We start from the raw sequence: 16,731 nt of genomic DNA, 5'->3' as shown, positions 1-16,731 counted from the left end.
AGGACCCAGTTTGTTTGCTACTCTGTTAACCTGCATCCCATCCGCTGAAAAGTGAGTATCAAGGCCCTCTCTCCTGACTCTGGTTTAGGAAAGAATTGCCAAGCGGGGTCGGAAACTTGTGGACTATGACAGTGCCCGACACCACCTAGAGGCGGTTCAAAATGCCAAGAAGAAAGATGAGGCCAAGACTGCCAAGGTAAAAAAAAAAAACAAAAAACCACAAAACAAAACGGTGAAACCTTCCTGCCCTCTCTCCCCTCCGTAACAGTGGCAAGTCACTGGGCCAAGCCGGGTTTAGGAAATGATAAATTCAGCATCCAGCATCCCAAAGGAAATCCCATTTTCCCTGACACCAGTGCTCAAAGGGTAGTCAGAGATGCCAAGGCTGGGGAGGGCACGGGTCTGGGGAAGGAGAGGTGTGGTTCCAGGTAAGCCAAGTCCCTAAAAAGAATGCAGGGAAGATATGCAGCCGCCTCAAGCCTCAGATTCCAGATTGAGGGACTCTGTCCTGTCTCTTTTACCCCCCAGGCAGAAGAAGAGTTCAACAAAGCCCAGAGTGTGTTTGAAGACTTGAACCAGGAACTGCTGGAGGAGCTGCCTGTTCTTTATCACAGGTAATGGTTGACAATCAGGAAAGGCCTAGATTTCTGGGCCTAAGGAGGCCCAGGTTACCTGGCAACCCAAGCATGTCGCCTCAAGAAAAGAGCTCTGTCCCCAGAGCAGGATGTTGCCTCAGCCCTGCTACTGGCTGGCTGGGCGATATTAGGCAAATGGCCTTATCACCCCAGATGCTGGTTTCTTCGTCTGCAATACAGAGATAACCCTGCTTGGCCTGCCAGCTTTTCCGGTTTCAAGGCAAGATGCTTATCGGCTAGGAGTGATCTTGGCAAGTCAATTACTGTCATCATAGGAGCTAGGAATATCTGGTTTCATGCTTCAGTGTCTATTGTTTTAAACGAGCTTGGTTCTTGAACATCCAGATTGATCTAGAAGATAAACCACGGGATGATTATTTCTATTAATGATGTCTTTGCTGCACAGAAGGTGAAAGTGTTTTAGATGTATCTGGGTAGAAATTCTCTTTGTATCCTATTTTCATTGTACAAGATATGCTGCAATGTAGCTATAGTCAGTATTTTATGTTGCCACTTAATATTATTCTGTGTATGATGGAGCCTTTTAAATAACTACATGTATATTCAAACACTATTTATGTGACTCGTAATTTAAATAGCACTGAAATTTAATACAGTTTCTTTAAATGTAAACTGCCCCAATTCAATTATAGTAGAATTCCACTAATGTGCACACCACTCCATAGCAGTCCAAGTAGTGCGTAACAAGAAAGAGTAATTATTTATTATAATAATTATTATCACATGACCTTATATTTAGAGCGCACTTTAAAAAGGCCTCACTGGGGCGCCTGGGTGGCTCAGTGGTTTAGGCCGCTGCCTTCGGCTCAGGTCATGATCTCAGGGTCCTGGGATCGAGTCCCGCATCGGGCTCTCTGCTCAGCAAGGAGCCTGCTTCCCCCTCTCTCTCTCTCTCTCTGCCTGCCTCTCCATCTACTGTCAAATAAATAAATAAAATCTTTAAAAAAAAAAAAATAAATAAAAAAATAAAAAAAAAAAAAATAAAAATAAAAAATAAAAAGGCCTCACAGTACTTTCATTCATATCTACTTTAATACCTAAAGAGCCTGAATCAAGAGAGCTTCATGCAACTAGAGGTCTCTCCTACTTTGATGTCAGACTGGACTGATAAGTGTCTCCTCTGACCTTCCCACCCTCTGCCAAGAGTCAAGTGTACTCCTGGCCTGACAAGTCCAGATTCCAGAACATCCACAGTCTAGGGTATGGGGTGCTTTTCTCTGAGGATCTTGGTGTTGGCAGGTGTTGGCTTAAGCTTCCACCTTGTATTTCAAAAGGTTTCCTTTACTAACCTTACCCAGATGTGTTGTTGTGGGGTTTTTTGTTATTGTTTTATTTTTTGATGTTGTTTTTTGTTTTTTTGCCTCCTGACAGTCGTATTGGATGTTATGTGACCATCTTCCAAAACATTTCCAACCTGAGGGACGTCTTCTACAGGGAGATGAGCAAGGTGAGAAACCTCCACCCAAGGTAGACACCTAGGTGGGTTTTTCTAGGAAATAGGAAAGTAGCCCTAAATGTACATAATCACATTAAATATTGATCGTAGCACCCCAGGTTTGAGCCCTCAACTGACTGTGTTGAACTGTGTTAAAGCACAGGTGTACACATCAGAGGGCCCTCCTTGTCTCCATGAACAACTGAATAATGGCAACCAGATTTGACCTTCAGATAAATAAAGGAGGTTAGCCTGTGGAAGGAAGAGCTGAAATGCGGAACCAAGCTGTGAAACCTTTATCTTGTGTTGCTAGGGAGCAAAGGGGGCAGTGTTTAAATACAGGTCAGTCTCTCAGGTAGCTGGGTATGAATGGAGAAGGCCAGTCCTGTTCAGTGAGAGGCAGCCCCAGAACACTACCTCATGGGGCCTTTTCTAGTCCCAGGTTTCTGAGACTTGGTTCTGTCACAATGTTAATTAAATCCATGTACACATTCACATATTCCTCTCCACACTTGCTTTAGCTAAATGATGGTTTGCCTCGTTAGTATTTCTTCCCTGGATTACCTGAGAGAAGCTAGAACCTCAACTTAAACATCAAACATCAAGGACCCAGCCTTGAGAGAGCTGCCCTTCTGACAGAAGAGGCAGAACTTAGACACAGTCCAGGAAGAAGGGGCATCAGGCAGGGTCCTGGACGCTAGTGCCAAAGAGATGAGGGGGAATTCTATAGTTAAGGGTGGGGAGGGTATTGTTTTGGGAACTGTGTGAAAGGGAGAGGAGAAGGGATATGTCTGTCTCAGGTCCCTACTAGCTAGCCACCCATCTCTCTTGCTGGCTGTAGCTGAACCACAGTCTCTACGAGGTGATGAGCAAACTGGAGAAGCAGCATTCCAACAAAGTCTTTGTGGTGAAGGGAGTATCCAGGTGAGCAACTCCTCTGAGACTCCTTGCTCCTTCCCGTCTCCTGTCAACATACGCAGCACTCTCGCTGTACCCGATCCTGGCCTTCCCTTCGTGTTCACGCCCATGATATTGTTAGTTATTTGTATTATGGCTCTATATAAATCCTTTTTCTTTGTGTGAACTATTTCAGCGATCACTAAAGGTATAAAGAACGATGCACTAAAAAAGAATACAATAAGTAGCCATACAGCTATCACCCAATCTATGAAATCAACTATCCTATGTACTATTGAAGTCCCCAGTATCCCCCTCCCCACCCATCCTGCCCCCTCATCTAAGGTAACCACTGTCTTAAATTCAGTATCTGCTTTTCCCATGCTTTTCTTTTTACTTTTTGGCACACATATATACCCACAGAAACTACCATTTTGCATGTTTTAAAAATTTATAAAATGGAATTATACTACGTATGTACCTCTGCAACTCCTTTTGCTCTCTCTGTACTCTTTGTGAGGGTAATGGGCCCTGCTGCTGCACGTTGCCAGCTATGGTCTTTCCTTTCCTGGTTACGGATGCTGTTGTGGAGCTAGTCTACAATTTATGTATCCGTCCTCCTGCTCATATTTCCAGTTTCCTGCTCTTACAAATAATGTTGCAGTGGACACATTTTACATGGCTCCTGTGACTGTTACCAAGAGTGTCTTTAGGGTGTGTACTGGGAGTGGAGTTGCCGAGTCACAGGCCATGCATCTGGGCCTCTTCAGCCTTACCAGACATTGGCATTGTCCTGCCGCTTTCTAAAGTGCCCAGTTTATAACCCACTAGCAGCAGATAAAAGCCCCTGTTGCTCCATATTCTTGCTACATGTGACCTTGTCAGACTCACTAATTTTTCCAAACTAACAGATATGAAATGGATTTTTTTTTGCAACTTTAATTCATATCTCCACAATTGCTAGCTAGCTTGAACTTCTTTCCATGTTATTGGCCATTTAAGGTTCCTTCCTGGGGCCTCCCTGTTTATCCTTATTTTCACATTTTTCATTTAGATTGTTTATCTTTTTAAATTTTTTTAAAGATTTTATTTATTTATTTGTCAGAGAGAGCAAGCACAGGCAGAGGGAGCAACAGGCTCCCTGCTGAGCAAGGAGCCCAATGCAGGGCTTGATCCAAGGACTCTGGGATCATGACCTGAGCTGAAGGCAGAAGCTTAACCAACTGAGCCATCTGGTCATCTCTAGATTATTTACGTTTTTTTAAAAATTTGACTTGTAGAACAATTCAGCTGTCCTTTAGAATGTGATCACTTTCTCATTCTGAGGCCTTTGCTCAGGAGGATTTAAGTTCCCACTACGTACAGGGTTTTATGCTGAGAGTTAGGGATCCAAAGACATAGGAGACGTGTCCTTTGGGTGATTTACCAAAAGTTGGAAGGGCAGGAAGTGTACCTAAGGAGACGAGGAACAATATAAGTTTGCCCATACTAAGTACCTGATGAGACCAGCAGGAATTCCAGAGAAGAAGGTACTTGCCATCATATGGATGGTCAGGGAGTACTTTAAAAGGAGGTGGTGAAACTGACCTTGGGACTTGAAGGAAGAATCAGGCTCATATTTGTTATTAGTACTATTCATTTAGCAATTTGTTATAGACTGTTAAAAATCATCGCTAAAGGGTCAATGTAGATTTTCTAGATGAATTCCCTTTTGCTCTAAAAAATTCTGTTTCTTCTTTTCCCAGCATTAAAAGCCAGAGTTCTTTCTGTCTCTTCATCTGAAACCTACTATCATTTAAACCAAGATGTCCCAGAACCTTGTAGGGAAATCTGGTTTTTTTCTTGCTATGTCCTGGGCCTTCTAAACCTGCTGACTCCAAGAGTGCTAGTGCTAGAAGGAACCTCTGTCACTCAGCTTATCTCACGTCAGAAACTCCCACAAGGCAGAAACTAAGTTTCTCTCACTCTCTTCCTATGCCTGTCTCCCATCCTTGTGCCTACATAATTGGTACCTGTCAAGTAAATATTTGTGGATTGCTTAATCCGCTTGTGGACAGTACGTAGGAGGCACCTGAGCAGGCGAGAAGGAGTCAAACTGATGTTGACTGTAGAAGCACTCAGCCCGGTATCCAGCGTACTTGATAAACGTTACAGTCAATTTCATTATCCGTGGTGCTCGTGTTCTATAAAGTAACGGCGAGCACCAGATTCGTGAATACTGAACCATTGCTGCTAAGGTAAACACAGCATTAGATTCCTGTGAGTTTCTGCTCCCAGCGTCTTCATCAGCCAATCAATACATAACCTCATCTGCTGTGTGTTTCTGTTTAAAGACACCTTATTTGCTACATATTGCTGGGGTGCCTGCCTGGTTCAGTCGGTTACGCATCTGACTCTTGATTTCCACTCAGGTCATGATCTCAGGGTTGTGGAATTGAGCCCCAGGTCAGGCTCTGTGCTCAGCGTTGAGTCTGCTTGAGATTCTCCTCTGCCTCAGCTTCTCCCCCATCTTGTGCTCACTCTCTAAATAAGCAAATAATATATATCATTGATTCCTTCATATTGAACTTCTAGCCAACAGCACCATAATTCATGCTGGAGGGAAGCTTCTCTAACGTGTTCTTTCTCTGTAAGGCATGTCACAGTTTTCTGGCCCTGAGCACTTTAGTTCTATACTTGGAGACCATTTAAAACAAGAGAATCACCAACAAAAAGCACAACAATGTGAAAAACATGGCAAGATGGACACATTTGCAGTGTAAGAGCCAAAACACAGCAGAGGATTGCCTTCTTAGACCTCAGCTGGGAAAGTGCTCGTCTAGGCACTCAACTTTCAAAGCTCATGTATGTCCGCAGCTCACTGCAAAGGCGTCATGAGAATTAATTTTGGAGTTGCAAATAGGTTTTAGGGAGGAGGTGAACTTGCAAGTACAGAATCCGCAAGCACCAACTGTATACCTATCACCCAGGGAATCCTTCCCACAGAGAAAATATTTTGTCGGTATTTTGCTGTGTTTTTTTTCTAGTCTTGTTTTCTTTACATATTTTTGTATAATTGAGATCGTGATATGGATAAAATTTTATAGCCTCTTTCTCACCTTATGAAGGATGATTGCGAGGTACACAGACTTTCTCATACGTTGCTCTGTTGTGTCTTATTATTACATGCGTGCCTCGTTATTTATTAGGAGTGTTGGGTTGCTTCCAGTTTTGAGCTCTCCTGAATCCTAATGCTTGTGTTTTCTCAGCAGCAGCAGACGCTCTCTAGTCATTTCTTCCCCAGTTCATACATCTGCAGTCTCCAGCCCCCTGACCTCACCTACCAGTCCCTCTGCACTTTCTTTGAAGAATGAGAGGGATTCCGTCTCTGCAAGTGAAGAAGAGCTGGCATCCGATCTGGCCCCAGGAGAAAAGGATTCTGAGATTAAAGACAAGGAGACGGAGGAGGAAGAGTCGGAAACCAGCTCCTCTGAGGAGGAAGAGTCCCTGCCTGCTTGCAACGGTCCCTCCCAGGCCCAGCCCTCTCCCCCCACTGAGGGCGGCAGGTCCCAGGAGGAAGTTCTCCCTTGCTCGCCCTCTCCGTCACCAGGCAGTGCCCTTACCCCCTCAGAGCAGCCCTCATCTCTCCCAGAAGTAGTCCTCCGAACCCGCACCTCAAGTGAAGGAGCTGAACAACCAAAGAAGAGAGCCTCTATCCAGAGGACCTCAGCACCTCCAAATAGGCCTCCTCCACCCAGAGCCACTCCCAGCCCCCGGCACTCCTCAGGAAACATACCCTCCAGCCCTCTAGCCTCTGAGCAGGGCTCACCTGCCAGTCCCAGGGCCTTCTTGGAGGCTGGGACTCCAAGTCCTAGGACCTCTTTAGAGGTTTCTCCTGACCCACAGCCACCAGAAAAGCCAGTACGAACTTCTGAGGCCAGAGAAAAGGAAAGCATCAACAATCTGAATCCAGAAGAACTTTGTATTTCCCCTACCTTGATGTCTGAGGTGAGATTGGATCTCATTGAGTCCTTTTTTTTTCTTTCTTGAAGATATTTAGTTATTTATTTGAGAGAAAAAGCACAAGACGGGGGATGGTCAGAGGGAGAAGCAGACTTCCCACTGAGCGGGGAGCTCAATGTGGGGCTCAGTCTTGGGACTCTGGGATCATAACCTGGGCCCAAGGCAGACACTTAACCAACTGAGCCACCCAGGCTTCCCCAGGTTGAGCCTTTATTCCCTTTTAAAACCACCATATATATCATCCTTACTATATATAGTCAGCTTGTCCCAGGTGATAAGATCTTACGTCATTAGATTCCAGGTTTTTTTTTTTTAAGATTTTATTTATCTATTTATTTGAGAGAATGAGAGAGAGAGAGAGAGAGTATGAGAGGAGAGAGGGTCGGAAGGAGAAGAAGACTGCCCATTGAGCAGGGAGCCCGATGTGGGACTCAATCCTGGGACTCCAGGAGCATGACCTGAACTGAAGGCAGTTGCTTACCAACTGAGCCACCCAGGTATCCCTAGATTCCAGTTTTAAGGACATTCCTGGACCTCTTTTGGTTCTGGGGATTGTTTCATATATTCATAGCAACTAATTCAGTGCCATGTACTCTTAGGGTAGTTGACTTCTGCAAAGGATTATCTCTAATATTATTATTATGAGCAGAATCTTGCTAATTTCTTTCTTTCGCTCCAAATTCTGGGAGTTCCAATGTAAAGAATCCACAGCTGGCATCTAGAGCTTTACCTTCTTTAGTTGGGGGGGTGGGGAGGAGGGTCTCATTTTGGTTTGTCATATTTATGACTACGGTAAGCAAAATGGCATCTGGAAATTTCTGAGGTCTATCTTCTTTGATGAGAGAGGCATCCTAGAAGAAGGAACTCACGGGGGGAAGGTAAAGCAAAAGGGACGGGCTTTTGAAAGGTGAGGATATGGATGAGAAAAGGATTGTGTTAAAATAGAGACAGAGATCCCGTGAAGAGCAACCAGTTCTGTGAAGGATCAGGAAATCAAGTCGTATTCTATTCAAATTACATGGAAAGGCTTATTGTATAGGAGAGAGGTATCACTTGCTCTATGAAATCCCTGAAGGCAGAACTATATTTAAAGATTTTTTTTTTCAAGTACATTTTGGGTCAGTATAAGAGGAACTTTCAGCAATTAGTTCTGTTTTTAAAAAAATGATATGGAAAACCAATTTGAAATATAGGGGAAAGGGGACACAGGGATTTCTGAAAACAAAAACAGGATGGGCATCTGTCAGGTGCCCTGTAGAGAAGATTATGGTAAGACATTTAACTAGATGGCACCAAGATTCATTCATTCATTCATTTATTCATTCATTCCCTAATTATTTACTGACCCCCTGCTATGTGCTGAGCACTTTTCTAGGAGGTAGGCTACTACATTGAACAAAATGTAAAATTCTCTGCCTTCCTGCATCTTACATTCTAGTGGATGGGGAATAGGAGGAATAAGGACGATAAGCAAAAAACAATAAGTAAAATGACAATTTAGTCATGATAGGAGATAGAAAAATTAAGTACGGAGTACATTTAAGTACAGGGAGTAAAGGCTAAATTGCAGGTTTTTGGGGTTTTTTTTCCTAAAGATTTTATTTATTTATTTAACAGAGAGAGATCACAAGTAGGCAAAGAGGCAGGCAGAGAGAGGAAGAAGCAGACTCCCTGCTGAGCAGAGAGCCCGATGTGGGACTTGATCCCAGGACCCTGAGATCACGACCTGAGCCGAAGGCCAGAGGCTTAACCCACTGAGCCTCCCAGGTGCCCTAAATTGCAGTTTTAAACAGAGTGGTCAGAGGAAACGTTTAGCCACTGAAGGAGATCGGGGCCCATGCTGTACAGATAGCGGGAGTCTGAGACTTCTGGGACCCCTCAGTTCACACCACCCAGTTCACACCACTGAAGGCTGACCGGGCTCTGTTGAGATCCTCCTGTTCTCTGGACATGGGTCCCCTGCTGCTCCCATAGGCACCATCTAGTGTGCACAGGGGGTCCAGGGCTGGCAGCCAGGGCGGGAAGGTGTGGAATTCTACATTGTCCACTTTGATCCACAGGTCTTTTCAGAGTCTGATGCGGCCAAGAAGATGGAGGGCAAGGAAGAGAACAGTCAGCTCACCTCCGCTGACTCCCCTGAGGTACTGACACCCGAGTTGGCGGCTGTATTATGCTCTCAGTCTTGATTCACGTGAGGCACAGAAGCTCCTCACGGAGCAAGATGTGAAACTTTCTACCCTCGCCAGCTTCTAGGCTGAGGAAGCTCTACCGATGGGGAGAGATGTGCAGGGCGAGTAGACAGTAAATAAGCACACAGAAATGTGGGATTTTGTGTAGGTACAGTGTAGCCACTTTTCACTGCCCTGCACTAAAAAGAGCAATTCAACAGCTTGGAAAATTCAAAATTCATTTAAATGTGACTTTGTAACATAGTATATGATTTTAGTATGGGGTCAGCAAAACAGTGCATAAAACAGGTTTGCCTCTTGGGCATCATCTTATTAAAGGGGAGATGATAGGGGCCTACATACAATTCTTGAGGAAAAGGCCAGTAACACTGTCCTCTTTGGGAAAGAGATACAGGGTGCAGCCTCCTTCCCCCTGAAGCTACCTCCCTGTATTGGAGATTTATAGTGTTTTCTTACTCCCAGCCTCTGCTCTAGGATTACTTGGTCATCAGCTAAGGAGATATGTTTTTCCTTTCGAATTAAGCAGCTAGAGCGTCTCAGATCGTAGCCTATAAGAGTCATCAGTCTCCAGAGGCCTGTGTCCTGCAAGATCAGTTCCCTTCCCTTACAGATGCACCGTAAGGCACATTTTCACTCAAGCAGAATTATGAACGTATCACATATAAAAATGGGTACATAAAAAGAAAACTGTGAGCAGATCTGTTCTTGCTCAGCATTTGAATCACCTGAGAGAGAATGAAGGTCCTCTTAAAGAATGGTAACTTTCTGGAAGGTGGTATTACCTTTGGGGCAGTTCATAGCCTGGAATTGAAGGAAGGAATAAGAAGAAGGAAAATTCCTTCAAGGAGAAGGCCCCTTAGAGTGCCAAGGTCTTCTTCCCCTGGCTTCCACGCCTCGGGTTCCCATCTCAGAACCCAGAACTTTTCCCAAAGAAACCATCACACCACTTGCCTTTCCTAACCACCCCAGTGGAGGGACATCTCAGTGTGAGAGCTGCTATGCATTCCCGGAGGAGGGCTGGTCTAGAAGTGATAGGTAGTGGTTTTAAAACCTATATTTATACCCTCACTGCCTCCCACATAGATTTATATACAGATGTGTGTCACACAGATCACACAGTGTCTGATCATGGAAACAATGGGAGTCCAAAGATCTGGTTTCCTGTCCCAGCAGGTCATTTGACCCTTGGAATCTCAGTCTCTTGATCTGTGATAGAAAATGACAGTAAAGCCTCCCATGATGCTCTCAGGTCATAGTAAAACAACACTGTATGTTGTTCATAATATCTGTGACCCTTGTGAAGTGTAAGGCACAGAAGACCCTTGTGAGCTGAGAGACTAGAGGTTGAGCCGCCTCTCACGGGCAGAACTCTTCTTTTTGTAGAGCCAAGATCTTCAGCTTCATGTCTCTGCCGTTCCAGAAGAGAGCAATGTCATGCCTCAAGAAGAGGTAAGGATGCCAGATAGCATGGAGTGGTAAGACTGGGCATTGGGGGTGCACAGAGGTTTGGCTAGAGTCTGGAAACCTCACCGTGGGCTACAAGGGGAACCTGGCAGTGAACAATATCCTCAAGGCAAAGTCAAGCGAAGTCCGTCTGGGAGCCAGAGGACCCAAGAGTAACCTGGGACTTTGTGGCTCCTGTGCTCATTTCCCAGTGCTTGTCCTTGAACCTCTTGACCTCTCACCATAGCCTTATCTCCTAATTTTTGACACACAGAAGGGGAGAACAAGCAGGGGAGGGGCAGGCAGAGGGAGAGGGAGTAACAGGCTTCCCCTACCCCCACCCCAAGCAGAGAGCCTGACATGGGGCTCGATCCCAGGAGTCTGGGACCATGACCTGTGCCAATGGCAGATGCTTAACTGACTGAGCTACCCAGGTACCCCCTAAATATTTTTATCTGAACTTATTTCAAAAAGGAGTTAAGTGGGGTGCCTGGGTGGCTCAGTCAGTTAAGTGTCTGACGCTTGATTTTGGATCAGGTCATGATCTCAGGTTTGTGAGATCAACCCCCATATGGGCCTCTTGCTGGGCATGGAACCTGCGTAAGATTCTCTCTCCCTCTGCCCCTCCCCTTCCCCACTTAAGACGCGCGTGCATGCGTGGGCGCGCGCGCACACACACACACACACACAATCTTTAAGAAAAAAAAGCTGTATAAAAGGCACACAAAAAGGTAAGTACACAGACACACAAAATATACTCAGAAGTAAATTAGCAGGTGCCTGGGTGGCTCAGTTGGTTTAGCGACTGCCTTCTGCTCGGGTCATCATCCCAGAGTCCCGGGATCCAACCCCACATTAGGCTCCCAGCTCCATGGGGAGTCACCTTCTCCCTCTGACCTCTCTTCTCCATGCTTTCTCTCTCTCTCTCAAATAAATAAATAAAATCTTAAAATAAAAAAGAAGAAGTGAATTAATGATATAAAATAGAGCTATGAGTTAGGCAAGTACAGAAACACATTCTTAAAATAAAATTACGGAGGATGGACCACAAAGTTGGTTCCATACTCCCTAACATCCAAGAGGAAGGTGCAGACCTGGTCAGTTCACCCAGTTCACGATGCCCAGTCCTTAAGAGTAACAATTCCAGATACTAAGATGAAAAAGAACTTTCTCCTGTGAACCCTCCTAAAGAGATGACAGTGAACAAATCTTTACAGTAATTCCAACAACCAGTTTCACACCGCCTCCCTCCACAGAGGCCAGTGCCTTACAAGAAATATAATTCGACAGAAGCGAAATGAGCCCTTTCCCCATGCCCTACTGTGTGGTTGGTGGGAGTGCAGGTCAGCATCTAACCCAAACCTGTTTCCTTTCTAGGTATCTACAGTTCAAACTGACTACCTCTGAAGAGGGACTACCGAGACCTCCACACACACCTCCCCAGAGAAGCTTCTCAGCTAGAGGGTATATAGGTCAGAGGGACTTAAGATCTAGCATTCCTTTGTAGGTTCTCGAACCGTTTGAATGCTGGTGGTCTCGAAAGATCTAGCATTAATGGAGGCTGAGGAGCAGACTTGGGGGAGGGAGGGTGGCAGGCTGGGGAGAAGAAACTCTTAGTTCCCGGGAATATTTAATTCAGGCTTTTAGTACTGTTAGAATAAGAAGACTTCATATATTAAGTAAAGTGGGCCTAAAGTGATTATAAAAAGCGTAAGCATCTGTAGACGGAGATACGTCTGCATAGAGACACAGTACCACAAATACTCAGAGAATAGTGAACAAATCTTTGACTTACCACTCATTTTGCAAGACTTAGAGCCAAAAGAACAGATTTTCAGATTGTTAAATAAAGGATTACTCTGACTGTGTATGGATTGCTTTTCTTTTTTTGACACAAGGAGTTGTCCCTGCCCTGCACACTGTTCTCCACTTAGGTAAGGTCATCGATTCTACCCCATGTTCAGAAAGTTCTAGTCACATCCTTGACCCCCAGTTGGAATGATGCCAGGGGCCATAAGTTCCTTTGCTCAATCCAGATGCCCTAAGGCAGGCCCCTGCCCCCACTTTTCAGCCAACAAGCAAGTACCCGGGGAAAGGGGTTACATTTTAGAGCCATAGCCCATGTTTACAGCCTGCTACTTGGTGTACATGAGTATATGAGCAGGCTGGAGGGAGAAAAGGAGCTCCCAAATGAAGAGAGAGAATACAACCGGAATGATCGGGTGGAAATGGCACGGAATTTAGAATCCAAAATCCTGGATTCAAGTCCTCTCATTTACTTCTGGGAAAAAGTTAAAAATGTACTTTGACGTCCTGCCACCCTAATAAACACACACATGCCGGTGCTTCTCCCTCTTTGCTTCTATTTGTGGGGTTATGGGCAATGTCCCAACTCACGCAGCCACCCTGCAAGCATTTGCCAGCCCCTGCTCTGTACCAAGTACCATATGAGGTACCAGAGAAACAATGACAAGGAAAGAAAGTGACAACTTTATGGAGACAGACTATTGAGCAGGGAGCAGAATGGACAGGATTTAGGAATGGGTTAGAAGAGGACACATGACCAAAGTTGTAAGGAATTACTCTAGGTTGGGCTTGAGAGACTAGGGTTTGGGGGTGCCATTCTCTGAAATGGTGACGACAGGCTGACGGGTGTCACTGCATGAGGGTTCTCTGCTTGCAAACAACAAACTTCCCTGATCAAGCAACAAAGAATACGTTGGAAGGACACTGTGCAGCTCTTAGAGCTGAAAGAACCGGGATGTCTATTGCAGGAATGTGTTGGGCTGCCCTCCAAGTAAGAGACTTCCACCACCTTCCTCTGTGTCCCCTCCAGATCCAGATGCCCTGGAGAAAGAATGAGACTGGCCCCGTTTATAGAGATGCATGGTAGTGTCTACAGTGACCGACCAGTGGTGGTGGTGGGAGGGTGTGCACAAGGAAGCTTTCAGAGAGATGGGACTATTCATAATGCTATAGTGATTGTTTAATGAGGACACTGTTGAACGACACATACCTATGTGTCAAACCGATCACATTACATACTTACTGTGTAGTTGACTGCATGTCCTGTATAAACACTGGATACAAGGAGCTTAAGAACTTGCAGGATTTTCCAGTAGATGCGTCCGTCAGGGAGCTAGAAATAAATGACCGTATTTTGGAATCATTCTTCCAAGATCTTTTTTTTTTTTTTAAGATTTTATTTATTTATTTGAGAGAGAGAGAGCATGAGAAGGGAGAGGTCAGAGGGAGAAGCAGACTCCCTGTTGAGCAGGGAGCCTGATGTGGGACTCGATCCCGGGACTCCAGGATCATGACCTAAGACGAAAGCAGTTGCTTAACCAACTGAGCCACCCAGGCACCCCATTCTTCCAAGATCTAATCCTACTAGTCTTCCTTAAAAGCCTTCAGAAGATTTCTACTGCTGAAATGGAGAAGAGGTTGCATGCTTCCCTGTGAAAGCCCTACTGCCTACATTTTAATACATTTAATACATTTTAATACCGTTCTCTCCCACCCATTCCCTTGGTGCTCAGAACCGTGGCTGGGAGTGCTACTCCAGGGGCATTGGCAGGGTGGGCGAAATGCTGGCAATCAGGCCCCCAGCTGTCTAAGGCCTTCCGGGACCTGCTTGGAATCACCCTTCCACATTCATCCAGCAAAATCCAATTCAAGCCTTTTCTCCGCAGGACTTTCCCTCCTAGGAAAGGAGTATGCCAGGGAGGACTTCTAGGGACTTACAGTCTGATGGGGGTCGGGGGAGACAAGCACCCAAGGTAACTGCTAGGACAGAGGCACAACAAAAGTGGAAACATTTACTAAACTGTGAGACTGATGCTTCATGTGCATATGGCCCCGCGGAAGATTCTGGGAAGGCAGGGGAAGGGTCCTGTATGCTGGGCATAACTAGTAATTTTGCATATTTAGTGTAGAGCGTATTTAGTGTAGATAGTTTTGGCTAGGAACCAAGTTGTTTACCCTGATTTACAAGGTGGTGAAGTTGCGGCTCCTCGGTGGCTCCGTCAGTTAAGCATCATGCCTTCATGCTCAGGTCACGATCCTGGGGTCCTGGGATGGAGCCCACATGGGGCTCCCTGCTCAGCAGGGAATCTGGTTGGATTCTTTCTCTCCGTCTTCCTCTGCCCCTCCCTCTGCTTGTTCTCTCTCTCTTCTAAATAAATCAGATGCTCTGTTCATTAGGGAGCCTGCTCTCCCTCTGCTCCTTCTCCTGTTCTCTCTTTCTCTCTCAAATAAATAAATAAATAAATAAATATATTTTTTTAATGGTAAAGTTATTCAGGGGAAAAGCGACGATTTAGAAGGCTGCCATCCTGTGGCTAGCACAAGAAAGAGCTAGAAGCCAATAAATTGGACAGAGATGAGTATCTCTTATTTCCTGCCCTGAGGGCCCTGAGGTCTGTTGACAGAAGGATGGCTGCTCCAGTTTCTGAAGTTCAGCACTGAAACCTTGGAGAACACTGCTAGTCCACCACCATGGAGCCTCTATTCATCATCTGTCTGTATGCACCTCCTTATAAAATTAATTGCAAGAACATCCTCAAGTCCCTGCCTTCTGGCAGTCTGAAGGACAATATTGATAGCTAGAGAAAACTGGAAAGATGACACAGCCAGGATATATAGGATACACCAAAGAACAGCATACACACACTGCCAACAGTATTGCTATTCTATGCTAAATTAGGTCCTGAGCGTATGCATACTGGATCTTACTTGTCTGCATATTTACATTTTTAAATTTACATTTTTAAATGAGTGGTATGTGCCAACAGGGATAAAATCATTGTGCCAGCATACCTTTAAAGGTCATATTTTAAAGATTTATTTATTTATTTATTTATTTGACAGAGATCACAAGTAGGCAGAGAGGCTGGCAGAGAGAGAGGAGGAAGCAGGCTCCACCCTGAGCAGAGAGCCAGATGCCGGGCTCCATCCCAGGATACTGGGATCACGACCTGAGCCAAAGGCAGAGGCTTTAACCCACTGAGCCACCCAGGCACCCTTAAAGGTTATATTTTAAAGAGAAAAACGTTACTTGTGAGTGATTAACCATCAAATTGTGAAAGTAACAGGACAGTAGCCAGTGGAGCTGGATGGCCTTGGTTTTTACCAACCAAATATCTGGATGGCCTTGAAGAGTATGCAAGGGGTCATGACAATCTTTAGTACATAATGGAATATCCTATGGGGACAATAACCAGATAACAAAAAAATCTCAACCTTTCCTGGAATTCAGGATCAGCTTGTCAGTAAATGCAAGCATTTGTCCACCTTTGGAATTTAACTCTTAGGATTTGAATTTCCTTTTATCTTGGATATTCTTTTATCTGAGAACTGGCCAGCCTAACCTCTTTTCTTAACTTGCATACATCTTGCCTACACGTTACTTTCTTTGCCTTTTCTTGGTTGGATTGGTAGTTTTCCCACATATGGGCTTCCTTCCTCCTCATTGATAACTACTATGCCTTTAAAAAAATACATTTTAAAATGATGAATTTCATGAACTTACTCTGTTTTTCCCCTCTGGTTTTTACCAACCAAATATCTTTAAGAATGAAAACAACCATGCTTTTATTTATTTTTATTTATTTATTTCAAGATTTTATTTATTTGACAGAGAGAGACAGAAGGAGAGAGGGAACACAATCAGGGTAGTGGGAAAGGGAGAAGCAGGCTTCCCACCAAACAGGGAGCCCGATGCTGGGCTCGAGATCCTGGATCATGCTTAATGACTGAGCAACCCAGGCAACCCCACGTTTGCTTACTTTATGTTTTCTTTTTCTTCACGACACTATGCCTCTATTCTCTGAGATTTTCTGTCAGTCTTTGTTCCCCAAACAAACATGCACCAGACCTGTCTGTCTGTCAGTCTATATAAACATTGATTTCCAAAACTAGAGAGCTCCTCACAGGAATATGTAAGCAATGAAATCTGTATCACTGGCAGAATAACCACTTGAGTCCTAACCCTAAATAGGAAGCCAAGATAAAAACAGCCAGCCTTGGGCACATGGGTGGCTCAGTGGCTTAAAGTCTCTGCCTTTGGCTCAGGTCATGAACCCAGGGTCCTGAGATGGAGCCCCCCATT

At 44.9% G+C, this 16,731-nt stretch overlaps 1 protein-coding gene across 9 annotated transcripts in view; it reads left to right on the top strand.

Annotated features, from left to right (window-relative positions):
* BIN2 (bridging integrator 2) overlaps positions 1 to 12,490 on the top strand; it is a 31,102-nt gene extending 18,612 nt beyond the window's left edge. For 3 of the 9 annotated variants that reach the window (XM_032348217.1, XM_032348222.1, XM_032348224.1), the window contains 9 exons: positions 89 to 196; positions 357 to 428; positions 529 to 614; positions 2,028 to 2,103; positions 2,933 to 3,015; positions 6,237 to 6,975; positions 9,051 to 9,131; positions 10,563 to 10,628; positions 12,000 to 12,490. In XM_032348217.1, coding sequence (XP_032204108.1) covers positions 89 to 196; positions 357 to 428; positions 529 to 614; positions 2,028 to 2,103; positions 2,933 to 3,015; positions 6,237 to 6,975; positions 9,051 to 9,131; positions 10,563 to 10,628; positions 12,000 to 12,029 — 1,341 coding nt within the window. In that variant the 3' untranslated portion in view covers positions 12,030 to 12,490. Of the gene's footprint in view, positions 1 to 88; positions 197 to 356; positions 429 to 528; positions 615 to 2,027; positions 2,104 to 2,932; positions 3,016 to 6,236; positions 6,976 to 9,050; positions 9,132 to 10,560; positions 10,629 to 11,999 lie in introns of all 9 variants that reach the window. The other 6 variants (XM_032348220.1, XM_032348225.1, XM_032348218.1 and 3 more) reach the window with 5 other exon arrangements.
* The last annotated feature ends 4,241 nt before the right edge of the window (positions 12,491 to 16,731 follow it).

The sequence above is a fragment of the Mustela erminea genome, chromosome 6 (assembly GCF_009829155.1).
Source record: "Mustela erminea isolate mMusErm1 chromosome 6, mMusErm1.Pri, whole genome shotgun sequence".
NCBI classification, from domain to species: Eukaryota; Metazoa; Chordata; class Mammalia; order Carnivora; family Mustelidae; genus Mustela; species Mustela erminea.
The sequence above is the reverse complement of the archived record's forward strand: the minus strand, read 5'-3'. Positions and strand labels throughout refer to the sequence as shown.